The sequence below is a fragment of the Acartia tonsa genome, chromosome 10 (assembly GCF_053477335.1).
Source record: "Acartia tonsa isolate MP-2025a chromosome 10, ASM5347733v1, whole genome shotgun sequence".
NCBI classification, from domain to species: domain Eukaryota; kingdom Metazoa; phylum Arthropoda; class Copepoda; order Calanoida; family Acartiidae; genus Acartia; species Acartia tonsa.
This window is the reverse complement of record NC_137269.1, coordinates 8,856,207-8,883,772: the sequence shown is the minus strand read 5'-3', so window position 1 is coordinate 8,883,772 and position 27,566 is coordinate 8,856,207. Positions and strand designations below refer to the sequence as shown.

The 27,566-nt window shown below is 31.9% G+C and overlaps 1 protein-coding gene across 1 annotated transcript in view; it reads left to right on the top strand.

Annotated features, from left to right (window-relative positions):
• Positions 1 to 27,566, top strand: part of LOC145330336 (nephrin-like) — an 82,604-nt gene that overhangs the window by 20,777 nt on the left and 34,261 nt on the right. Inside the window, exons 2-10 of the mRNA XM_080174969.1 lie at positions 797 to 859; positions 1,501 to 1,587; positions 6,663 to 6,736; positions 10,888 to 11,005; positions 11,480 to 11,555; positions 16,749 to 16,847; positions 16,973 to 17,224; positions 18,421 to 18,482; positions 18,802 to 18,888. Coding sequence (XP_080031095.1) covers positions 797 to 859; positions 1,501 to 1,587; positions 6,663 to 6,736; positions 10,888 to 11,005; positions 11,480 to 11,555; positions 16,749 to 16,847; positions 16,973 to 17,224; positions 18,421 to 18,482; positions 18,802 to 18,888 — 918 coding nt within the window. The remainder of the gene's footprint in view (positions 1 to 796; positions 860 to 1,500; positions 1,588 to 6,662; positions 6,737 to 10,887; positions 11,006 to 11,479; positions 11,556 to 16,748; positions 16,848 to 16,972; positions 17,225 to 18,420; positions 18,483 to 18,801; positions 18,889 to 27,566) is intronic.

Genomic DNA, 27,566 nt, shown 5'->3' with positions numbered 1-27,566 from the left:
TTGATATTATTTTACACGTAAATTTCAAGTTATTAAGAATTTAAATAGAAATAATTAATACTCGTAAAATTTACAGTTTTAATACCAAATTATTTTTAATGATTTCTCAGAATTTTCGAATGAAAATTTTAATCACGTTATGAAAATAATTTTTTTTCTCAAAATAAACGGAATTAATATTTAATGATTATAACGAGGGATCTGAAGGGATAAGACTATTGACGATAAATTGATATACATACATCCTTATTGATGATAAACAACGTTATCTTTTTTTATATAGATTTAATTATTAATGAAAAAGTTTGGGACCATAAGATTACAAAAAAATGGTGTCATGAAACTTAGGGTACCAGTGTGTTTAACAATCAAATGTTCTCTCCCTCCCTAACATAACCCTATACATAACGTTTGAGGGTTTAGCATCAGTTTTTAAATAAAAAGATATAATTTACTTATCTTTATAGCATTATGTTTGAAGGTTTCAGGACAAGCGCCGGTGTCCCAAACGTCGTAGTGGACAAACGCAGGAGTGTTAAAATATTAATTTGATTAAGTATTTATGTATAGGTTAGGTTAGGTTAAGAAATGAATATACAAATAAGCTCCCCAAAGGGGTTAGACATTTAAAAACTATGAAATAGTTTAAAATAGGTTAGGTTAAGTTTCCACTCCGAAGTTTGGGATATGTCCAAGGACCCTTTTGAATTATTAATCTACGAAACAAACTAGGGTTTATTTTAACAGTATTTCAGCTTTTTTCATAATTTTTAATGATATTTTATTCTTTTTTCAGATGTTTGGTAAACCAGGCTAGCTGTGGGGACTACCACTCTATTAAATGGTACAAAGAAAATAGGTAACAATTTTTAATCTTATAAAACTATAAGGCTTTCTTGAAAAGCACAGTCGTCCCTTCTTAGTTAGATTGTGGGAGGAGGGTTGTTTTTTTTACCTATGTATAAATCTTGGGGGGGGGGACTAACCATACAGGGCCTATATCAGCAGTGCCCTAACCCTACAGGGCTACCCAGTAACCAAAATAACCTAACCTGACCGAAAAACTGCCTCCCGCCTTCCCCTTCCCCCCTCTTATTTTCAATTAATTTTGACTAGGCACTTTGAGAAATATAACAGCACAGCTGTAAATTTCAGTAAACCTAGGCAGGGCCCTATTTTTGTGGTCAATAACTATTTATGTAAATATAATTGTCCTATCCCTGTATGAAATAGGTTTGAAAAAATGTTTCAATCTGCGCTTTAAAAATAGACTATGGATGCGAACCGGTTCTCATCCATATGGAAAAAACTAGCATCATATTATATCCAGTTTTCTACGTATATAAAAATGTACAATCATACGATTAAAACCAGTTTTTTAGCTCATGCCTTCGGCATCTCGGGGCTAAAACACTGGTTTAAATCTTATAATTGTACATTTTATATGCGCGAAAAGCTGTTTATAACATGATGCGAGAAATACCTATTTTTTTATTTTAGACGTGTTTTTGTATACAGTCCGCATATGGAGTTTAGCAAGGCGGAAGGCGAATTACAAGAAAGAGGCAGTTTAAATATTGATAGAAGGTAAAACTCTACTGGTACCCAAAGTTTTGTTACCTCAAACTTTGGGTATTTTTATTGAATTTTGATTGGTTGGTTCAAATCTAAAAGTGGTCAAACTTAACAACAAACAGTTTTAATACTAATAAGTGGATGTTGATTATAGAGATGTTTCGCTTATACTATTGTACCTTATTGTAATAAGAATCAGTACTCCAAAAATCAGATAAATCGGATGATTATATAGCATAAAAAATTCTTATTAAAAAAGTTAAAAACCAACATGTTTAAATTGAACGTACGGATATTCTGGCAACAATTATAGAGTTGCTAAGCTTACTTAATCGTACCTAACTACAAAATTTGAAATCGATAGGACAATTCTAACATGCCTAAATTAACGAAAAAAGCTATCCAGTACGAACGTACGGACGGACCGACCCTAATTATAGAAAAGCTTATCTTTTCTAAATGTGTTGAATAAATTTGGCCCAACATCTAAAATGTTTGGATTAGATGCAATGCACAAAGCTATTTTTTAAAGGAAATTTGAATCTGGGATCCATTAATCTGGTCTATTTACATAAAACCAGATGTAGGGACAGGTTTTAATTCTAGGATTTTTCTTCTGTCCTTTTGGAATGTGTTCAATTCGATTCTTTCAAGCGAACTACTCTAAATTTAATAGTTCAACTCTCTTTTTTTCTCACTCACTCTCTCTTTCTCTCCCTCTCTATCTATCTCTCTCTATCTCTATCTCTTTTTAGCTCTTTCTCTGTGTCTCCCTTTCGCTATCTTTCATTATCTCTCCTTTTTTCTTCCCCTGTCTTTTATTTTTTCTCTTTCTTTTCTCTCCCTCACTCTCTATCTCCCATTAGAACCATACATACAATTCAAATGGATTAAAATAGCTGAATGTTAGTCCGTGCCTGTATAAAACCCAAAACAAACAGATTAAGAATTAGACGATTTTTTTTCTTGACGTTATATTTTCTTGAAAGAACGGAAAATTCATGTTTACTTAAATTAAACATATATATATATATATAGATTTTAACATTTTCTCTAGTAACTGTCAAATCTTTATGCTGCTTTTGAATAGGATAAATGTTTAAAGCCATAAAGTAGATATTTTTTAAGATAAAAAAATAAAAGTTGTAGAATATGTTTGTGCTTCTAACCATAAGAAAAATAAGATTATCATTATACAATATATACTTTGGGAATATGAGTCTGCAATAAATCTTAAATATAGACTTAGCGATGGTCAAGTTTTAGGCTATTTACTTACAGGGATTGTCTCTTTCTTTTTGAGAGCTGATATCAAACCTCCTTATTGAAAATATGTTGTAGGGGTGCCTGAACCCTGCGGGACTACCCAGTACTTAATATGTAGCTTGCCCTAAAGTAATAAACAAAAACCTAAAAAAAAAACCAGCCCCCACCTTATTCACTATTTGTTTAAAAAAAACAGATCTATAGTATAGATGTATTTACAGACAACTACCTCCCTTTCTTTTTCAAAAACCTTTTTTCGTCTGCTTCTAAACTATTTTCTGCTACTTGGCTGTGTTAATAGAAGCGACACCCTTGGTTGATTTTCAATGACCCAATAGAAAGGTTGCACTGTTGGGGTGATACAGTTCCTTTCTGCCTCTAGTGTTTTACTCTAATGTTTTAAATTAAACGGGTTTTTTTTTTTTTACTCAGCAGGCACTCATAAGGAAACCGACGAAAATTTTACTTTGGCGTTTTACTAGCAAAACATTAGAGTAAAACACTAGAGGGAGAAAGCATCTTTCAATCGCACTGTTCTTGTGCCGACTCTCAATTAGGTATTTGAAAATCAATCAATGGTGTGGTGTGTATTATCACAACCAAGTAGCAGAAAACAATTTGCTAACAAACGAATGATGTCATTGAAAAAAAGAGGGAGGTAGTTATCTGTATATACATCTATACTACACAGATATGTTAGCAAAATTATTGCTATATTGTACAAACACTCGTCAGAGGGCGACAAAACAGAATGATTCTCTCATAAAGAAAACACAAAATTAGATTATTCAATCAAATCATCCTATTCTTCTACAAAGAGTTACAAAAGAAATAGAAAGAAAAAGAAGAGTATATTTTTTTTCTCGTATTCATTCGAATCCGGTGGATAAGAACCGGTTCTCATCCATACGGAAAAACTATGTCTAGCATCGTATTATATCCAGTTTTCTACGAATATTAAAATGTACAATCATAAGATTAAAGCCAGTTCTTTAGCTCGTGCCTTCTGGTTTTAATCTTATAATTGTACATTTTATATCCGCGGAAAGCTGTTTATAATACGATGCGATGATAGTTATTTCTCGCATCGTATTATAAACAGCTTTCCGCGGATATAAAATGTTCAATTATAAGATTAAAACATTTTACATAGAGGTTTTCGCGGATATTAAAATCAGTATATGATAAGACTAATAACTGTTTTGTTAGCCCCGAAGGACCGAAAAAGAGAGAGAGAGTGTGTGTGTGAGAGAGAGAGAGAGAGAGAGAGAGAGAGAGAGAGAGAGAGAGAGAGAGAGAGAGAGAGAGAGAGAGAGAAGAGAGAGAGAGAGAGAGAGAGAGAGAGAGAGAGAGAGAGAGAGTAATGTAGGAATATTCATTTATCCTCCATAAACTTATCACTGAAGTCTTGAATAGAAAATTTATATAACGTATGTGTTTAATATTCAAGAGCGATAAATGTGTATCTTCAAGGATAGGTCAAAAGGAGAAAAAAGGTTCAAGGTTGGATGAGGCAGGGATCTAAAGGGATAAGACAATGGACTGTAAATAAATATGCATCCGTAATGATGATAGAGAAAATTACCCCTTTGTAGATAAAAATTAGTGGTTGAAATGATTGAACACTGAGCTTAATGAAACAACCAAAATTACTAAAGTCCCCAAAGTTAGTCAACGAATAAGAAAACGTATTCATAAAACTTTGGGGACTAGTGTAATAAACAGCCCATTGCCCCCCCCCCCCCTCCTCTCTCTCTGGGGTTGAGGGGCGTTGGGGAAATTAGAAAATGAATAAGTTTTGACGTCCATCTTTCTGTTAGAATACTATTTTAAAATTTGGAATACCTAGTTTTTATATCACATAACATTATGAACAGCTTTCCATAGATATAAAAATGTACAATTATAAGATTATATCCAGTTTTGTTAGCCCCGAGATAACGTAGGCAAGAGCCAAAAACAGGTTAAAATATTATGATTGTACATTTTTATATTTGTTGAAAACTGTATATAATACGGTAGGATACATGATTTTTCAGTATGGCTTAGAACCGGTTCTTATCCAGCGGATATTGATCGGTTTCGAAGCTATACTGGCAAAAAAAAATTATTAATCCCCCGTTTACCTATTCCCGAATTCCTGAAGCATATATGTAGAGAAACTAGATTCAAAGGTCAATATATAAATTGCTTTATTTACAGCAAGATTGATCTTATGGTCGATAAAATGCGGACTTTTTATGCATTAAAAATTCTTTTTTTTTGTATTATAATTCTTTTTTTTTAAGCGAAGCTTTTCTAAAATTAGGGTCTGGAACGGATAGCTTTTTTCGTTAATTTAGTCATGTTAGAATTGTCCTATCGATTTCAAACATGGTGGCAACTCTAAAATCATTACTAGAATGTCCTTACACCCATTTTAAACATGTTGATTTTTAAATACTGATTTCTAGGACAACAAAGTACAATATTATAAGCGAAACATATCTATAATCAAGTCTCAAAAATGTAAAAAGTCCTTAATTATTATCCTGTATTTAGTTAGTTTATCAACAAATATAATTACAATTTTTTTCGACTTTTATACATTTATATTTTAATTATTAAGTTCTGACACTCTTCAAGTGTTAATGTTCGTAGGCCTACTGTTTTGGAGCTTCGCTTTTATGGATATTGTCATTCTTGTTTAGAATAAACGAGGACATTAACATGCTATTTAACGCATCGTATTATAGACAGCATTCCCGCAGATATTAAAATAAAAATTTAAGATTAAAACAAGTTTTGTTTGCACTGTAATTTTTTTTTTAAAACTCAAATTGAAAATGGGATGGGGTCGACTTTTCCTTCTCCCGCCTTAAGTGACCCTAGAGGCTTCTAGGGGGCGTAGCCGCTAGTTACAAATATATTTACAGACATAGTGAGGGAGGAATGCTTTATAGAATGCGCTTTGCGAATATTGAGTTGTAATACCTTTGAAAATGGTATCTATAATACAAAGTAGAATGATGTCTGTCTGTCCGTCCGTCAGTCCGTCCGTTCGTCTGAATATCTCGGTAACCGCTGAACTGATTGGATTCTACTCTTCAGGAAATATACCTACTGGTCTTGTGGTGGTTTTAGGCTATTTTTGGGGGGATTTGACATTTCCAAACCCGCACAAAAACAAAAAAATCCCCCTTCTATTTTTATGCATGTAATAAAAACATTAGTGTTGCACCACCACTTTTTTGTAATTACCTCTTGGGACAAAGCCCTTAAAGGCTAGGGGCGAAGGCGCTAGTATGTTATAAAAGACGAGAATAGGATATGACCAATTAAACACTTTTAGTTTTATTTGGGAATAGATTTATTTTATAGATGCACTGTCTATAAATTGTCTTTAGTTATTGTACCTAATTGAATCGAGAATCATGTATTTTAGTGTGTAATTATTTATTAAAACTTCCTGGAATTTATTTTTAAGATAGGGAATTTATATATTTTATAATAGCCACTGAGGGAGAGCCTAACCTACAATTTACATCATAGTTTCAAAGAAAAAAGTACAAAGGGAGGGTTGTAGTAATAAACCTTCCCATGACATATGATAAGCTTCACTGTTTAGGATAACCCTATCGGTATAGAGAGACTTCTTATTCGTTGGCTTAACAACTTTGGGGACTTTATTGAATTTTGATTGATTCATTCATTAAGTTGAGAGTTCAAACGTTTTATTCAACCACTAATTTTAATTTAATTTACAGAGGGAGTAATATGGTGTATCATCATTGGAAAGGAACATCAATTTATGAATCTATTTTAAGTAATCTATTTTTCAGAGAAGCGAGACTGTCGATATCGCCAATAGAGACGGCAGACGAAGGAGAATATAAATGTGAAATTACATTCTTAGGCAGGGCTTTTAACATTTTAATTTGGCAAAGAACTATAAAGGGGGAGGTAGGTTGTGCTAAAATTCCGCAAATGTGTGAGTTTTTTAGGCTTAAAAACAGTAGTAGAACGACAATATTCATTAAATATGTGTATTACTTATTGAATAAAACCATTGACAAAAAATTTTATATATTGATATTTAGTGAATATTATCGTTCTACTACTGTTTTTAAGCCTTAAAACTCACACCTTTACGGAATTTTAGCAAAACCTACTTCCCCCTTAACCACATGTTTAGTAGCGAAGCTACTCTATAATAAGGATGTTGCAACGGTCTGGTAGAGGTAGAAATCAATCCAGTACGATGTGAAAGGGCGAAGAAAATAGTAGTGGGACAAAGTGTTTAAAAAATCAGCCATGTGACGTCATAAAAATGAGGGAGATGATGACAGGAGAAGGGGAAAGAAAAAACTCCAAAAATAGTTGGATAATCACTTATTTTTATGACGTCACATGGATGATTTTTGAGACACTTTGTCCTGCTAATAGAAAATATATGTGTAAAGAGGTTAAAGTCAGTGAAAGTAAAAAATTTAGAATTATTATCTTTAGTGAAGTTTTTATTTTTTTAACAAGATTTTGCCTACAACTAATTTGATTGAGCTCCCCATTTAAGAAAAGTGTCGTGTAGATCCACGGGCTGTTTTATGCTATTTTTTAAAAATATTGTATTCTATATAAAAAGAGAAATGAAAAATGCCTAGCTTTACAAGGTTTAAAAAGTAAAAATGTTTTGGTTTAAGATATTCCAAAATCTAAGCTTGTAAAAATATTACCAGACCAATTTGAAATTCAAATATGTTCAACATGTTTTTACATTCAGAGTGTGTTCTACAATTCTTAAACTCTTCCTTCCTTTTCGCAGATTTTCTGAAAAAGGGCCCACTTTAAAATTTGATTTATACTTTTTCCAGTATTTTAAGAAATGTGACTTTAAGGCTGAGCAAATATACTTGAATTTTTTTCTCAGTTTTTTATGAAAGTGAACGCTCTTGTTTTTATCCTTTACTTTCTATTTATTCATATGTCGGAAAAATTTATATTTCTTCAGTTGGATTTACAAAAATAAAATTTTGAGGATTTTTCTCGACAGTAAGGCTATAATTCTTGATGTCTTTCTGTCTGTCTGAAATCTTTAGAATATTAGGATAGACGGCTAAAATTGTATAAGTATCTTTTTATGTGGGGGTATTTTTTCTAGGGTTGATTTTTCCTGGGAGGGTGGTGGTACCCTTCCCCAAAATAGTTATAACCCTACCCAGGACCTATGAGAAGCTACCCTGTAAAGGAGAACCTGATCAGTTCAGCGGTTAGCGAGATCCTTCGGTACAAACATACAGACAAACACACAGACAAGCAGACAGACATCCTGTTACTTTATTATAAGGAGTGATTTTTCCATCCTCGTATATTTCATATTAATCAGTAAAATAAAATAAATTTGATACTCTTTAATATGAAATAAAAGCAAAATATAGAAGCCATACATAACACATACTTGAATCGTGTTCTCAATAAACAACCAAACATAAAAAGCTTGTAGTAGCTTTCGTATTAATCCGTAAACTTTGAGCAAGCTTCCAGTCAAATGCGCTTATTAAGTCTAGCTGTTCTTAATGTTGACCAAACGCATAGAATAATTAAATGCATATTTAACAACAATTTGACCTAATAAGCGCATTTGACTGGACTCATACTCACAACCATAGCCGTCCAAGGGGGGGGGTAATGGGCCATTTGGCACCCCCAAAATTTTTTGAACAATACCCCCCCCCAAAAAAAAATTACCCCTACCTTGGGGGTGCCTTAGGCACCCCCAACGATTTTGGGGGGGGGTATTACCCCCCCCCCAAAATAAATGTTCTTTAAAAAAAAAATTGGGGGGGGGGGGGTATTTACCCCCCCCCCAAATTGAATAATCTTAAGAAAAAATTTACTGAAAATTTTTTTTGGGGGGGGGATCTATGATGTAATTGTAAAGCACTGAAGATTCCATAAAATAGATACCTAACTAAATTAAATATTTCATTAAATAATGAAAAAGAATTTCTATAGGCGATTTCTTTTGGGAGGATGTCAGGGTGTCTCAAAACTAGTTATAAAACTTACCAGGACCTATAAGACGCTTCACTTTAAAGTATAATCATATTGGTTCATTGGTTAGTGAGTTAATTATTGTATTTTTTATGTTCTAAAGAATGAGATACTACTATATATTTGAATAGTAGTGGCGCCCTTAGCATCTCGTGTTTTCTAAAGGGTAGAAAGGGAGGAGAAAAATAGCCTAAAACGACTCAAAGGATTGACCTATAATAGTGTGGAACCATCATGGGATCTATGTGAAGCTTTCCTAAAAAGGAGAACTCAGTATTAAAAGTAATGAAATCTGAAGCTATAGTCAAATAAACCTTACTTACTACTTTATGTTATAGGATAGTACTTATTAACTTAATAGATTAGGTAGGTGCTTTTTTTACATAATTAAATTACCCCCCCAAAAAATTTTACCCCCGGGGTAAATTAGTTTGGGGGGGGTAATTACCCCCCCCCAACAGATTTGGGGGGAGTATTTACCCCCCCCAACAGACTTTAGGGGGGGTAATTACCCCCCCCAATCAAATTTTACCCCCGGGGTAAAAATTTTGGGGGGGGTAAAAAAAATTTCGGCGCGCTTCGCGCGCCATTTTACCCCCCCCAAACACGAATTACCCCCCCCCCCTAAAGTTTTTTACCCCCCCCCAAAAAAAAAGCTTGGACGCCCCTGCTCACAACTTTGCACAATCTTGCAAAAGCTACTATTCTCTTTATTTAAAAAATTCTAACAAGTGTTCTTTTTTCATATAATTATACAAGATTGTTTTCTTTCAAATCAAACCAAATACCTATTGTACTAAATTTCTTATTGATTATTCAATGTTTCTTTTTTTATAATTCAGCTAAAAAATCAATTGCTGTATTCAATAAACCCCTTCTTGTGCAACAATTCCTTGAAATTTTAGAATTCTGATATTAAAAAAAAAGAAATGGTTATTTCTAAAAAAGTTTAATGTATTAATTGTTCAAGTCATTCTTTTTTTTTTTGTAAAAATACAATATATTAAACATAACTATTTCATATTTGAAAAGTTTTACTTTTTATAAAATAGAACACCTGTCATATCATAGACGTCTAAGGGTGAGGTAATGGGGTGTTAGCCCCCTCAAACTTTGAAAACACTTATTTTACATCATTCAAATTGAAAAAAAATCATTCAATTAAACCTATAAAACCCCTTATTTTACCCCCCTCAAAATAAGCTTTAATGACCTTGTGCTAAACTGGAATCACAAAATATACTCAAGCTTTTAAATCTGAACCCTGAACATATAAAGAATGAAAATAACACAAAAATCCAGAATGGACCCAACCCTGACTCCCTGAATGAGAATGCACACTGCAAAGCACAAAATATTTGCAATTTCATTTTCTCCTTTTTATTTGTTTTTTCTTTCATAAATTGCCAACAAATGGCCCTAATCATTTTCAACTTCCTTATATTTTCTAGTTTTTAGTGGCAAAACTTCTCTATTAGTAGACCATTAGATTAGAGTAAAACAATAGAGGGAGAAAGGGTTAAATAACGGTATCCATAACATCCCTTTTACCCTTTTTTTTCCCTTTTACCCTTTTTTACCCTTTTCCTTTTAACTTTTATTTTTACCCTTCCTTTTTAACCTTTTCTTTAACCCTTTTATTTTTCCCTTTATTGTTACCCTTCCCTTTTACACCTTATATTTTTACCCTTCCCTTTTACACCTTATATTTTTACCCTTCCCTTTACCCTTCCCTTTTACCCTTTATTGTAACCCTTCCCTTTTACTCTCTCTATTACCCTTCTATTACCCTAATTATCTGAAATTTTATTTTTTTTGCTTAAATTTTATTAATATCTTATTTGTTTCTTTAAAATCCTTATTTGGCACTACTTGAAGTTTCATCCTTGTTTCTTTCTTTATTAAAGTGCATAGAGAAGAAATAAATTCAAGTGTATAATATTTTTAAGTAAGCTATTAAAATAGAAAAATGTGTACACCTATTGATTTTTTACATTAAACCTTTTACTATTTTAGATATCAGTAAGAACTGTCCTGTAGTTCAGCTGGTGAAGCTGACCACCTTAGCTCCGCCCAAGTCACTGAACCTGTCCTTGTCTACGGAAGCCGGGACTAGGTCCATCCTATCAAACAGGTAACAATATTAATTTTTTTTTTAAATTTTGTCAAGCAATTGGTGCAACAATTTTACAACAGGTCTTCGCGACAAAAGATCTTTTTCAATTACCTTATTCGTCTGCTACCAAACTATTTTCTGTTACTTGGCTATATTAATACACACCACACCATTATTTGTTGATTTTCAATGACCCAATTGAAAGACGGCACAAGCAGCTATTCTAACAATCAAGTCTACAAAAAATCACGAAACCTTTAAAAGTAAGGTGGAAGTATATTTTGTTTTTTCTTGTAGCTGAAGAGGGGTGGGTAAGAAGGGGAGGAAAAGGGGAAGGAAGTTGTAGGTAAATTTTTCTTTAGAATTGTTTGTCAGAATCACATTCCATTTTCACTGGGCACAAGGACAGTGCGATGAGGTGATACAGTTTTTTAAACCCTTTCCCCCTCTAGTGTTTGATTCTAATTTTGCTACAAATAAAATTTTTTTTAGTGTTGTTGGACCCTTCAATCAGGGAAGCGAGATCAGCCTGATTTGCAGCAGTGGCGGGGGTAAACCAATACCTCAGGTAATATTTAAGATAGTTTAAGATATTTATATACAGGGTGTTTCAAGAGAAAATAAAACAATTATACAAAATGCTCTATACATTTGGAAAACCTGTTCTGGGGCGTTTATGTAACAAATATTTAAAAATGATGATTCTAACAAATTATGCCTTAAAACCGTTTTTTTTTTTACAAAGACCTTCTTTTGAAAGATCTATGGATTTAAGGCTATGCAAAAAATGTGCACATTTTTAAAATTCAAATTTCGCGGCTTGTGTTAATAGTAGAAAAATGTTATGCATACCGTTAGAATCGTTAACTCTATTTTTGTACCATTTTTGTGCTATTTGTAGCTAAGGACCTACGTTGAAAAATGTTGAAAAGTTTTGAGTAAGTTGAAACATTTTACATTTACCCTAATCACAGAAAAGATTCCCTTTTAAATAATATTTAGAAATTTTACATACTGAAGCTAATTAATATGCAATATTAGGCCGAACAAATTCTAAATTTTTCTCCCAGTAAAACTTTGACTATGTTTCTGTAAAATAACAAGGATGATTACATTCATCATAGCTAAAGAGGCAGACAATCGAAAAACCTTTTAAACAATAAAAAACAAATCGCGCAATTCTTTGTATTATTAGTATCTATAATACTAAGTAAAACGATGTCTGTCTGTCTGATACTTTAGCTCTACTCTTCCGGTCCTGTGATGGTTTTAAGCTTTTTTCTTGGGGGGGGGGGGGGAGGGACACCCCCTAAAAAATTACTTTTTGAAGATGATTAAAGTCCCTCAACAGATTATGACGTCCAACGATAGAATGGCCAATGAGAGGCCAGTATACACTGTAATTGACCAATTGTTAAATTTATGCTGGCCTCTCATTGGTTATTTTATCGTATGACGTCATGATCTGTTGAGGGACTTTCTAAAATAAAAAAATTAGGTTGTCAAAATCAAAACTTCCACCCCTCAAGTGCCCCTAGAGGTGGAAATATACATTCTCGATATAATTGCAGGATTTTTTGCAAATATAAGATAATCTTTAAATCTTGTTTTATTTACTTAACAACCAAAAAAATGTAATTTTAGCTTACATGTAAAAACACAAGGTTTGCACTTTTCATTCTTTTAAAACTTTTTTTGGCATAAAATCTGGGTTAATTTGATTCGGATATTGATTTAATGCGTAACTAAAGTAGGCAATATGTACAGAAGTTTTTTCTTGTTTAGCAAAGCTACTCTTGAAGTAATTTTGTTAAACTGTCCATCCATCGATAATACATGTATATTAGGTGACTGGATCAAAAGTGTATCAAAAATAAGCCATGTGACGTCATAAAAATGAGAAGAAGTAGAAAAGAAAATCCCTAAAACAGAGATAGATAATCCCTCATTTTTATGGCGTCACATGGCTGATTTTTGAGACACTTTGTCTTGTCACATTAGGTTATTATTACGGCCAGGAGTTTGTAAAACCTGAAAAACGGTATAAAAGAGTTTTACTTAATGGCTTGTTTATAATTACAACGTCTTTGTACCTCGATTTTTATTCATATCAAGATGGATCATTGGTGTTTAAAACTAATAATATCCAATTTATAATTTTTGTACGTTTAAAAACATTTCCCTCATAAGTGGTTTTTTTTCAAGATTTCTTAAATTTATCTTTGCATAAATTAATCTTTTATCGAATTAGGTACATTTTTTTAATAGAGCACAATCATAAAAAAGAAGAAAATAGCCTAAAACTATCGCAAATTGTAAACAAACTCCACTAAAAAGTACACACAAATAATATTGATATTATCCGAGATCTTAAGCATCAGACTAATAAACCTTACTACTATATACAATACAAGCGGCTACGTCCATAGAGGCCTCTAGTGGCATTTTAAATGTTTTTTTTATTTTAAATATCTAATTTGAGAAATAATTTGTCTATGGTCAATCAGCTGTTAAATTCATGTTTCTACGCAGTGCCACTACGCTACGTAGAGACATACATATGCTAGCGACACTATGCGGCAGGAATATTTCAATTCTTTTTCGATTTTATTGTGATTTCTCTTGGGAGGGTGGTGGTACCCTCCCCCAAAATAGTTATAAACCTTCCCAAGACATATGAGAATATATCCTGTTAAGGAGAACCCGATCGGTTCAGCGGTTAGCGAGATCCTTCGGTACAGACACACAGACACACAAACAAACATCCTGTTACTTTAGTATAAGGATTACACAATTAAGAATTGTTTAGATCATTTTTGTTTGAAAATTAATGACAAAGTAACAATCAAAAAAAGTTAAAAAGTTATTTTTATAAGCTGAAAGGTATGGGAAGTAATACAAAAATTATACAACTTTTATTTCATTGTCTATTTGCTGTTATCTAGTTACTAAGTTGTTAGCTTGATAAAAAAATCTGCCATATATTTAAACATTTTATAGGTTTTTACTTTCCTTCTTACGTTGCTTTAATTAATACAACTTTAAATATAAGTCTTTAATCCTTTCCCATACATGCTTCTATTGCAAAATTTGCTACCAAATGCTCATTTTATGTGTTGCTTTATATGCACATTTAATTGTAAAAAGTTTTTACTAACATTTTGGCACATGATAGTTAATGAATGCATTTTTTCTAACCATTTTTAAATTAAATTGGTCCATTACAAAATAGCGGATTTTCTGAACGGTTTTATATGCTGCTTTGATAAGCAATGATACAGTCCCATCTATTCGTAAGTCGTTATAAATGTAGAGAAAAAAATGGTGAATTTTTCAAGCCACTTTCTTGTATTTATAATTATAATATTATAATTATTTTTTGGATTCCAAATATAACCCATAGGCTTTTAGTAAACTAATATACGTTTGGTTATATTTAATGCCATACAAACTTCACAGTAAATTTTAATCAACTTTTTCTGGTATTATTATAGGGCCCCCTTATCTCTACTCTTTAGTCAGGCTTCTAGTAAACTTTTAATGGCTTTTAAATTTATGTTGCATACCCATATATAACAAGAAAAAGGGAATATGTAAATAAGTGAAAAAATGATAACATATAGCAAAGTGTCTAAACCTTGACAAACCCCTTGACAAACCCGTTGACTGTATGACAAACCCGTTGACTGTATTAGAGGGGTTTAGTAGACCCTTGTCAATGTTTTTATGGGGTGTACACCTAGGGGGGGGGGGAGGGGTATCCAACCTCTTAATTTTGCTTTAAAGGTGAATATACTCCCCCCCCCCCTATTCTGTTTGCAAGTGTCTCAGAATAAAAAAGTTTGATTTCAAGTTGAGTTAATCGAGTAAAACTGGTTTTTGTATGTAACCAAAATTAGTAAGTAAGAGAAATGGGTTGGAAGAAATATTTAACCTAAGTATTTAACATTTAACTTGGATATTGTAGTTTTTTAATTCTAGAATATTTTTCTATTCCTTTCTCCATGATGAGATTTATAAGATACATGGTTTATAGTTGCGCTTGCTTTGCTAGTAGTAAATGCTTTTTTAGATAAAGGAACAAAGCTGTTCGTGGATTTTTTTCTGGCTTTATATTTCATCTCGATAATATGTCATCTAATGTCATATGGTCGACATATTATGCAGTTTTATCACCTCACCAAAAATTGGAGAGGGGTATGGGGGGTGAAATAAGATATGTACTACATATAATTTACTCATTTTTTAAACTAAAGGGGGTTGCCTATACCGGTGACAATAAGAGAAATGCAACTAGATTTTATTTCATCTAGAACAATCTACTTGAATTTTATACCAGATTTCCATGTCTGGTATAAAATATAATTTCTGGTTAGCTGTATGTTTCCTTCGCATATGGTTTTTCTTGTTTTAATCTGAAATGTATGCAAATAACACCAACTAAATTACATTAGACTTATACAATATAGACTTATAAAATAAGGCAGCTGATCAAAGTGTCTAAAAAATCAGCCACGTGAGGTCATAAAAATGGGAGACATGAGAGGAGAAGTGGGAAAGAAAACCCCTATAAAAGTTAACCCTATCATAGGTCCAGGGCAGGTTTATAACCATTTTAGGGGTTGGTACCACCATTCTCCCAAGAGAACTAAATGAAAACTTTTCAATTATTGCTTACTGTAATATTAACTATCACACATAAAGAAATGATAAATTTTAATTCTACTAAATAAAACTTTATTAGTTAACAGCAGCTTATTTTTTTAGATGGTAAATCATACATCAACCCTAAGATTGAGCCGCCATTTTTCTGCCGTTAGTTGCTTAAAAATTTCATAGAAAAAAAATGCGATTTAACATGAATTGATATACTATATTAATAGGTAACTTGGTACATGAATGGACAACCCATACCTGGTACAGAAAATATTGATAATATTACTATATTATTAGGTAACCTGGTACATGAATGGACAACCAATACTTGGTACTAGTATTAGTACAGAGAATATTGATAATATTACTATATTATTAGGTAACCTGGTACATGAATGGACAACCAATACCTAGTACTAGTATTAGTACAGAGAATATTGATAATATTACTATATTATTAGGTAACCTGGTACATGAATGGACAACCAATACCTAGTACTAGTATTAGTACAGAGAATAATGATAATATTACTATATTATTAGGTAACCTGGCACATGAATGGACAACCAATAACTAGTACTAGTATTAATACAGAGAATATTGATAATATTACTATATTATTAGGTAACCTGGTACATGAATGGACAACCAATACCTAGTACTAGTATTAGTACAGAGAATATTGAATTATTAGGTAACCTGGTAAATGAATAGACAACCAATACCTAGTACTAGTATTAGTACAGAGAATATTGATAATATTACTATTTTATTAGGTAACCTGGTAAATGAATAGACAACCAATACTTAGTACTAGTATTAGTACAGAGAATATTGATAATATTACCATAATATTAGGTAACCTGGTACATGAATGGACAACCAATACTTAGTACTAGTATTAGTACAAAGAATATTGATAATATTACTATATTATTAGGTAACCTGGTAAATGAATAGACAACCAATACCTAGTACTAGTATTAGTACAGAGAATGTTGATAATATTACCATAATATTAGGTAACCTGGTACATGAATGGACAACCAATACTTAGTACTAGTATTAGTACAGAGAATATTGATAATATTAATATATTATTAGGTAACCTGGTACATGAATGGACAACCAATTCCTGGCACCAGTAGTAGTACAGAGGATATTGACAGAACAGGCACTGGACAAACCAAAATTACACTGAAGGTAAATTTTATAGATTTTTCATCTTAAAAATAAACATTAAATCACATATTTTGTTATAATTATGCTTATGTCGTCAGTTGAACAACAATAAAATATCTTATTCCTATAACAAATAATTATTATAGGTTGACCGAAAAGACTTGGGGGCCAAAATGGAGTGTAAAGCGACCAACGAAGCCGTAGAAACGCCGCTAACCTCTAGCGTCCAACTTGACGTCAGTCTGCGGCCGAATTACGTCAAAATATCGGGCGGCGAAATAGCGTACAAGGCGAACGATGAAGTGCGGCTGACTTGTGTATCCCGCGGGGCGCGGCCGGCTGCGGTTTTGACGTGGTTCAACGGCAGCAGTCTGTATCCGCATCAGCCAGCAGGACAGGTATCATAATAGTTATTTCTAACGTCGTATTATAAACAGCTTTTCACGAATTTAAAACTGTACATTTTAATAATAGATTTTTAAAGGAAAATGTGTGTGTACTTTTGTGTATTATATTACTCAGCTCGTTAAGTTTCATTTCATAAAATAGATTTAAGATTTTCCTTACTCGTTATTTTTTTCCTATAAGCAAATTTAAAAAGGGGGAGGTAGGTTGTGTTAAAATTCCGAAAAGGTGGAACACAGTAATAGTGTCTGACTGATTATGACGTAACAAAAAAAATTAGCCAATGAGAGGCCACTATAAATTTTACCATTGGTCAATAACGGCCTCTCATTGGCTATTTTTTTTTTGTTACGTCATAATCAGTCAGACACTATTACTGTGTTCCACCTTTACGGAATTTTAACTTTAATGAGAGGCCGTTATTAAACAATGGTAAAATTTATAGTGGCCTCTCATTGGCTAATTTTTTTTGTTACGTCATAATCAGTCAGACACTATTACTGTGTTCAAAAAAAATTTTTGAGTAAACATAAATTTTATCGTTCTACTACTGGTTTTAAGCCTTAAAACTCACACCTCTAAGGAATTTTAGCACAACCTACTTCCCCCTTTTATCAGGGAGTTATGGAACAATAAACTGTGAATAATTCTTACCCCCAAACTTAACAGTGGGAAGATGAATTTATCGTTCATTGTCCATTCTACATATCCCTTGATTTTTAAAAGTAAAATAGCCTAAAACCACCCCGGGACCGATGAGAAGCTTTTCTTAAAAGGAGAACTCAATCGGTGATGTAGTTATAAAATGAAATCTTAAGCTTGAGACACAAAAACACCTTAATACTTTATATAATACTAGATGATACGCATCTCTAGGCCTCTAGGGGCAATTGAGGAGGAGGGAGATACATTTGATAATGCAATTTTTTTTTGGATGGGGTAATTTTTTTACTAGTTGCGATTTCTCTTAAGAGGGTGGTGGTAACCTCCCACAAATACTTCAAAACCTTCCCAGGGCCTATGAGAAGCTACCCAATTAAGTAGAACCATATCGGTTCAGAGGTTAGCAAGATCCTTCGCTTCAGAAAAGAAATAGCTTTTTACTTTATATAATCTGAAATTGTAAATGAAAAGGTACCAAAAAGACAAATTTAAAATCCCCCCAAACGTTTTTGATATGTTTGTTTAGGTTAAGCTGGAGAATGATGGAACATACAGGACTCAGAGTACTCTGGTTTTTCCAGCATCCAGGTAGTAATATTTTATAGAGTAGCTGCGCTCCTAAAACTTATTATAAAACAATCCTAAAATACTGAAAAATCAAGTATAGTATCGTATTATATCCCGTTTTCTACGAATATAAAAATGTACAATTCTAATATTAAAATTAGCTTTTTTAGCCTGCACCTTTGGCTTGTTTGGGCTAACAAAACTGGTTTTACTCGTAAAATTGTACATTTTCATATCCGCGGAAAGCTGTTTATGATACGATGCGATAAATAATTATACTTAAATAATCAATTTTAATTCTGTTTGGTATGTGTAAAATTATTTGAATTTAATATCTCAGGTTTGAGGATAATAAGAGTATGTATTGTGAGGCTAAAAATGAAGTTATCGAGTATTACGAAGAACAACCAGTGAAAGCAGATGCAAAGTAAGACATTATTATATCTATCTATCTGTTCAAGCTATATCTAGCTTGTATCTATCTATCTAATTGACTAGAAACAAGGATTACAACATCCATAAAAGCAAAGCTCCAAAATCAATATCAAATCATTAACCCAATTAAAGTTTGAAATCGAAAGATAAATTCTAACATGCCAATATCATCGCAAAAAAGGTTCTAATTATAAAAAAGCTTTGATTTAAAAAATGTTTTTTAAATTATACTTTATGCAGCTATATTTTTGTAAGTCCAGCTATTTTTTCTTTGTCTATTTATCTATTTTTTTTTCACTTATAGTAAGTTTTTAATGCATGTTTAAGTATTTTTAGTATGAATACAAAATGTATAAAAAAAATGAAGCACAATGAATGTAATAACCTAAAAAGAACCCATAGACCATCAAAAAAGCGGCGTAACAAATCACTGAATTTCCATGAACTATATTTTGATATGTCCTGATTATTAGGCCCAAAAAATAGTGTTGTTAGAATGTGAATTTTTTTTTAAAGATTCTAAAATAAATTTCAACATTATTAAGCTATCCTACATTTAATATCCAGGGGCTTTGTATTAGAAATGGCAGAGAGGTGCTGTACAAATAGCTTAAAACCATAGCAAGCTTTAAATCTGAAAATAAAATAGCCTAAAACCATCACAGGACTTATTTGAAGCTTTAACAAATTAGAAAACCTAATAGGCAGTAGTTATTGAGATCTTAAGCTTCAGACAAAAAAAAATCTTACTACTATATATAATAGGAATAAAAGAAACCTATATACCAAATACAATTAATATAAAATTTTAACAGTCGTATTATAATTATTGTTTTGGCATACACGGTTAAAAAAAAAAAGATTTAGCGCTTCACGCACCTCATAATTAATCCTCTATGCCTCCACGCCTGGTTGTTATTTTAGCTATTTAATTTAAGATTAAAATCAGCTGTTTTATAGAAGCAACGTCATATTAGATAAGGATGAAATCATAAAGCAATCTAAATGATGGATTAACAAATAGGGTGGGCTACGTTTTTCCCTAAATTATCCACAATATGATTAATTCAAATCATATCATAAATCTTAGCTTTAAAGCAAACTCAGTATTTAAAAGTACAAGTCCAGACTTGATTATGATTATAGAGATGTATATCTATAATCTATAATACAAAGTAGAACGATGTCTGTCTGTCCGTTTGTCTGTCTGTCCGTCTGTCTGTCTGTCCGTCCGTCTGTCTGTCTGTCCGTCCGTCCGTCCCTTAAGATCTCGGTAACCAATGAACCGATCGGATTCTACTCTTCATGGAATATACCTACTGGTCCTTTGGTGGTGTTAGCCTATTTTCTTGGGGGTGGGACACCCCTAACCCCCCAAAAAACAAAAATCCCCCCCCATTTTTTTTGTAGAAGATTTCCTTGGTCCTTTTACGTATTTCGTCAAAAACAAATTTTTTATCACCTCTTGGGGCAAAGCCCCTAGAGGCTAGGTTTGTAATAGACTTACGGACTTTCTGGTATTACTAATAGATTTGCTAATGAGTACCTAAATGCTACAGAAATCCTCATGTCAAGTTTGAATTTGATAGGACAATCATTTGGTTGTCAATAAAAATTTGGCAATAAAGTTGATTAAGTTATTGGACATTTTATAGCACCACTTTAATCGAGACTCATTTTGAATAAATGCTCTGTAAAGGGCGTAGCATGTTATTTTGGGGGGTAATGGGTATTTTATTACAAGCTTAATATATACAATTTTACACCAATCTAAGTATCATTAGCTATCAATAAAAGATTTGTTCGTATGTATGTATTTGCAAAGTTAGAATTAGAGTGCAAAAATAAAATTGCACTAAATAAGTTTATAATAATAAAATATCAGATAATACTAGACCCCAAAGTTTTATAAACATTTTCTTATTCGTTGACTTTGGGGACTTTGTTGAATTTTGATTGATTGGTTGGGAATGTACATAAATTTATCAGTTATTGTCTTATCCCTTTAGATCCCTGGCAAGCAGGTTGAAAATGTCAATTTTATGTCTCTAAATTTGTTGGTCTTTTTTTCCAAACTATGGTTTCTAATCAATTTTATTTTGAATATTTATTCATATAGAAAAATTTAATCCCTATAATACATATTAAAAATTATTTATACACAAGCTAGCATTCAATTCATATAAACCATTTTAAATTTTCGAAGTAATTTTTTATGTGTTTTAACTTTTTTTAATGTTATAGTCAGTAAAGGAGAATAATAACAAAGAATAGTTATTTCTCGCATCGTATTATAAACGGCTTTCCGCAGATATAGAATGTACAATTATAAGATTAAAACTATTGTTTTAGCCCCGTGGTGCTGAAGGCACCGGCTAAAAAAACTGGTTTTAATCATATGATTGTACATTTTCATATTCGTAGAAAGCTGAATATAATTCGGTGCTAGACATAGTTTTTTCGTATGGATGAGAACCGCTCCTAACCACCGGATTCTAATGAATACGAGAAAAAGAATTAGGTATTATAATATTCGACAAAATCGTATATCACTGTTCCTTAAACTAGTTATAAATTTGTTTAAAGATTAAATTGGGATCAGCCAATTTCTTTTATTTAAATATGTAATTTAATCGACATATCTATATTAAGATTTGAATTTTTAATATTTTTCAATTTCTATTGAACTTTTTCTCAATTGTTTATTTTTTTTCATTTTTCTTTTTAAAAAAGGCGGCTCTAGCCCTTGTGAGGAGCCCAAACCTTGTAGTGGCCAATCATTTAGGGGAATCTATAACCCTTGTTTAACAAAACCTAACCTGAAATAATCAACATAAAGTGTTTTCTTTAAGGTATTTTATGCAGTTTTTTATTCATAATAATTAAAGCAGATTATTTTCCAATCAAGGATGACAACATCCATAAAAGCAAAGTTCTGAAACTGTAAGAAATTATAAGTAAATTTTTTGAAAAACTGCTAAATACAGGAGAATGTTTAAGGACATACTTACATTTTTAGGACTTGATTATAGAGATACTTCGCTTATAACATTGTACTTTGTTGTCCTAGGAATCAGTATTCCAAAAATCAGATCAATCGTATTATTATATCACATTGAAATTTGTCGTCAAAAAGTGTATGGACATTATGGTAATTATTAAAGAGTTGCTACGCTTTCCAAATCGTTTCTAACTACTAATCACCATGTGAAATTGAGAGGACAAAATTTAAGAAAATAGCTATCCGTTCCAGACGGACGGACGGACCGACCCTAATTATAGAAAAGCTTTGCTTTTTTAAGGAGGTGTTATTTTTGTAACTGACATAAAAATTCAGAGAGGGAAGTGACTCTAGAATAAAAATTAAACTTGTACTTAATATGTTTTAAAAGCTTTAGATAATTTTGTAAATTATGATTGGTTAGTTAATACTACAAGTTTAAAATTTTTCAATATTAGGGATGTAAATGCATTTATCATCCATTGTCTTATCTCTTGTGATCCCAGAAAAAAATTGGATTGAAGAGAAGAAAGGGCATAAAATAAAGGGGGAAGAGTAGAAAAAGGTCGCCGAATGTTATTGAATCTATTACAGCTCATCAAAATAAGAAATAGTTGGTACTACAAAAAAAATGACAAAGCCCAAATTGTGTTAAAATTGTGTCAAAAATGATTCATGTGACGTTATAAAAATGAGGGATTATTCATCTCTTTTTTAGGGGTTTTCTTTCCCACTTCTCCTCTCATCTTCCTCATTTTATTACGCCACGTGAATTATTTTTGACACACTTTGAACACAATTTGGGCTTTTTCACAAAATGAAACCTTTTCCAGAGTTGCGTTGAAAACGAGTAATACCCGCTGGAGTAGAATAGATTCTTAGCCAAATTGAACAATCATGTATCGTTTCGTATTATAGATAATTTTCAACGAATGATAAAATGAAAATCATCGTAATAATACCAGTTTTGTTAGCCCGGACCTAACAAAAATGAAATTAATCTTACATTTTTTTATTTTACTATCTGCAGAAACCTATAGTATAATGCAATAAATAAACTATTAAGCTTTATGGTAGTTTTTGTAAGGCATTTTTTTATAATTTTGTATGACCTACAGATATGAGATAGAAATATTACATGATTAACCTTTGTCTTTCTATTATCACACGCGCAAGGAAGTGTGCTCTCATTTCCACAAAAATGGCCCAAAACCTGACTATAATGACAATAAAGCAATTTGTGTAGTCTTAACAAGATTGAAAGTGTCTTTTTAAATCCCACAAGATATTTCGCATGGTCTTTTCATTTGAGTATCCGCAGAAAGCTGTTTGTAAACCTAAACTTATTTCCAAAATTTCTTATGTTACCAGATATCTTCTTCTTGATGAGGGAAGAAAGGTCTGTAGATTTATATGTACTTTATGGTTTGGTATTGTGTTTTTTTGCGCATGCAAAAAAATCACATGTGCGAAAATGATAACACATCGCCTTAGGCCATCTAATAGTCATTGCAGGGTTCATTATAGGTTAAAGGATTTTATTAGCGAAGCATCTCTACAAGTGAAACCTGTTAGTATTTATTATTTAGCTCCATTATCAAGTCGTCATGCTTGTAGTATATTAAGAGTATGTAGAATAGATTAAAACATTTTCTCGTATTCATTCGAATCCGGTGGATATGAACCGGTTCTCATCTATACGAAAAAACTATGTCTAGCATCGTATTATATCCAGCTTTCTACGAATATAGAAATGTACAATCATAAGATTAAAAAGATTCTATATCCGCGGAAAGCCGTTTATAATACGATACGAGAAATAATTAATTCCAACTCTTCTGCAATAACCTTTCTTGAAAAGTATAACCCAATTAACATATCCGTTTCTTTTATTATTAAATATTTGATATGGTTCTCCTTTTTGGTAGCAAACAGTTCAGGCTATTTTAGCTATTGATTTCATAAAAAGTTTATAAAAAGAAGATGTTTTTTTTCTAGCTGATTTTTTACCAGACGAAGAAAAAAAAAGATTTCCTGTAAACAATAATTTTTTCTGATATTAACATATAAATGAAAAACCAAATTTGAAAACCAGAGCAAAATAAATAGGACAGGAGTAGATATTCTGAATAAAATTATAGATAATAGTTTTTTACAAACTAGCGGCTACACCCCTAGAAGCCTCTAGGGGCACTTAATTTAGGAGTGGGAATAGTCGACCTCATCCCATTTTAAATTTGAGTTTCAAAATAGTAAAAAAAAAATTGAGAGGAGGGGGGTGAACACACCCTCCCCAAAAATAGTTTAAAACCTTCCCAGGACCTATAAGAAGCTTCACTGTAAAGAAGAACAATATTGGTTCATCGGTTAGCGAGATCTTTCGGGACAGACAAAAAACGCTTACTACTTTATATAATGGGATACAGTAAAAAAGTATGTTGATTTTTAAAATTGCATCAAAATTGAATAGTAAAAAAATTTCTATTATTTAATCCATGAGGAAAAAGGTACTTCATTCGATCAATCCACTAAATTTATATGATATCCAGTTTTCAGCGAATATAAAAATGTATATTCGCGGAAAGCAGTTTTCAATACGATGCGATAATTATATTAATTGAATAACTATTATAAATCAATAGATATAAAATTACAACTAGTATATGACTCTAATTTTGATTATTATAGTGACTTTTTTAAAGAAGATGTTTCTCTGAAATCCTAAAAATTTGTAACCAACGTAGTAATGGGTTTGGTCAACAAACATTAACAAACAAAAAAGAAAAGCATAGAAAACAACATGACCGTTTGGACGACTAAAAATTCGCATTTACCCTCTAACGTTACAGACTGAATAAAGGACAGAATAACAAAGCTAATCATGAAGTAGCGTCCCTACTAAAATATATGAGAAACAATCTTAAATCAACCAAAATTTTTCTGTAAATAGTTATAAATGTATTTTTGCAGGAATCTAAATGAATTGTTTAACATTGATAGAATGATTTCGATAACTCTAAAGTTTCTACGAGATTTATCCTTTCCAAATGGACGTACAGACTAACCATTATGTAGAAAGGCTTGGCATAATAAAGGGGTTTACATTAAATTTAGTTTGTAAAGGCATCTACGTTTTCGTTAACAATGAGTGAGGAAGTGTTTTATGAATAGGGATCTTTAAAATGAGCTAACCAAATATTAGAAAGAGATAGAGAGAGAAAGAGAAAGAAAGAGACAGAGACAAAGAGAGAGAGAGAGAGACAGAGAGACAGAGAGAGAGAGACAGAGAGAGACAGAGAGAGAGACAGAGAGAGAGAGAGAGAGAGAGAGAGAGAGAGAGAGAGAGAGAGAGAGAGAGAGAGAGAGAGAGAGAGGAGAAAGAGAGGAGAGAGAGAGAGAGAGAGAGAGAGAGAGAGAGAGAGAGAGAGAGAGAGTGAGATAGAGAGATAGAGAGAGAAGCCCATATTACTGAAATATCTTTCCAACCTTTTTGTAAATGAATCTTTGTCAGTTGTTGATTGTATTATTGTATGGTGTCCTAATAAAGCACTATGGAAAATCACAGTTCTATAATCATAATTAATATAATATAACAGCACAGTATGAGGGTCTCTGAAGCTAATAGTCAACTGTAACACAGTATACTAAAAAGTTTGTGGAACTTGCCAAAAGGAAGATGTTTTATGTATCTTATCCCAATACTTGGTTAAAGGTTAGACCACCGAATTCTCAGTTTTTAAACATAATTTTTTTTTCACATATTTTTCTTCTTTAGTTAAAATACTATTGGCTTCTCCCCTAGACTGAAGTGAACTCGTGCCTAAGTTTGATATGGTTACCCCCTTAATTGATATTAATTAAATTTATAAGAATTAATTGTGAGGTTATTAATGAAGCCGTTTCCGAGATCCTTCTAAACACACATACAACTTACTCTTTTAATATATACTAGTTGCTCTTCCTTTAGCCCTGAGAAAAGTCAAGAAACTGCATGAAACAGTCCCAAGACGTAAATAAAGCTTTCCTGAAAAGTAAAACTCATTCGGACCAGTAATTATGAGACAAAAATCTTGCTACTTTATGTTATATGATTGATAATATGTTAATCATTATTTAGTGGAGACTCTTCTTGGGAAAAAGAGATAATTGCAATGATTGGATTTTTAAAGCCTGGTGTTTTTTTGGCGGTTGCTTGTAAAAAACCACTGAGCAATAACTATTTTATTGAAACATCAAGTCTGTATCTCTCACATGGAAAAGGGAATGATAATTCTGTACTTGCAAGCCTAAACAAAACCTAATATAATAGAATATGCAGTTTAGTTTTTTTAGTCTTTGGGTCATGAATATTCTGTGGGATTGGTAACAGTTTTTAAGCTTAATCATTTTTCCATATAATTCCAATATTCTTTTTTTCTTAATGTCTCCTTTCCATTACTTTTTTTCTCTTTGATTTTTTTAGGATGAAGACAAACTTTCTGAGAAAAAAGTATAAATTATATTTTACATAAATAATGTTAAAGAAATGTGATATTTAAGACATTTTACTCAGTTTCAAAACCATTTTCAAATTTTTGTTTACAAAGTTTTAATTGTTTAAACTAATATATAAAGTAAAACTATACTTTATGTTCTAAAGAAGATTGATCCACGAATATTAAAATACAAATCATAAAGATAATACCAGTTTTGTTAGCCTGGGCCTTTGGCCCCTATTTGCTAACAAACTGGTTTTAATCCTACAAGTTTTAAATTTAATAACCGCAGAAAGCTGTCTACAATACGATGTGATAAATAACTATTCTTTCCCCGGGTAAATAATGATTTTTGTTTTCTATAAAAAAAATTTATTTTCGATAAAATCTTATGTTTTTTGTTTTGAATATATTTTTCCGTGTGCAATGTTCACAGTTGATTAGGATTGTTGTGTTTTGTTATTGTGGTTCCGGATTACTATAACCAGGACCGCAGACAGACAATCAGATAATATATTGGCATTTTTAGCTTTTGCAACGGCCAACCCAGGTTATGAAAGTAAAAACCTATGCACTATATGCGATGTATTTTTTCCTGTGCCATGTTTACAGTTGATTAGGATTGTTGTGTTTTGTTATTGTGGTTCCGGATTAATATAACTAGGGCCATAGACAGACAATCAGATAATATATTGGCATTTTCAGCTTTTGCAACGGCCAACCCAGGTTATGCAAGTATCAAACTATGCAATAAAATTATGTGTAATATCATTATTTTTTGCATGCTTAAGCTAAAATACATATCTATCTATTTAATCATGTTATGTATGTGTCATATTTATTACCAGCTAAGATAGACAGACGAACAGACCATGGTTATAGAGTAGCTGCACTACTAAGCAAAATTTAGACAATTTCATATTTTTCTTTGACAATATTCATAAGTACTGATAAGATCTCCTTAAATACAAAGATAAATATATTTGAACAAGGATGACAACATCTATAGAATGGACAAATAGATAGAGTTAAAGATTAGATACTCATTTTTTTTTAAATTTTCACACAAAATTGTTTTTAATGCTGTTTGTAAAATATTTTTTTTAAAATTCTCAGTAACTTCAAAGTATGAATGTCCAACAGCCGACCAAATAATTTTAAATCAGATTTTATGTAGAAATCCTCAACAATCAA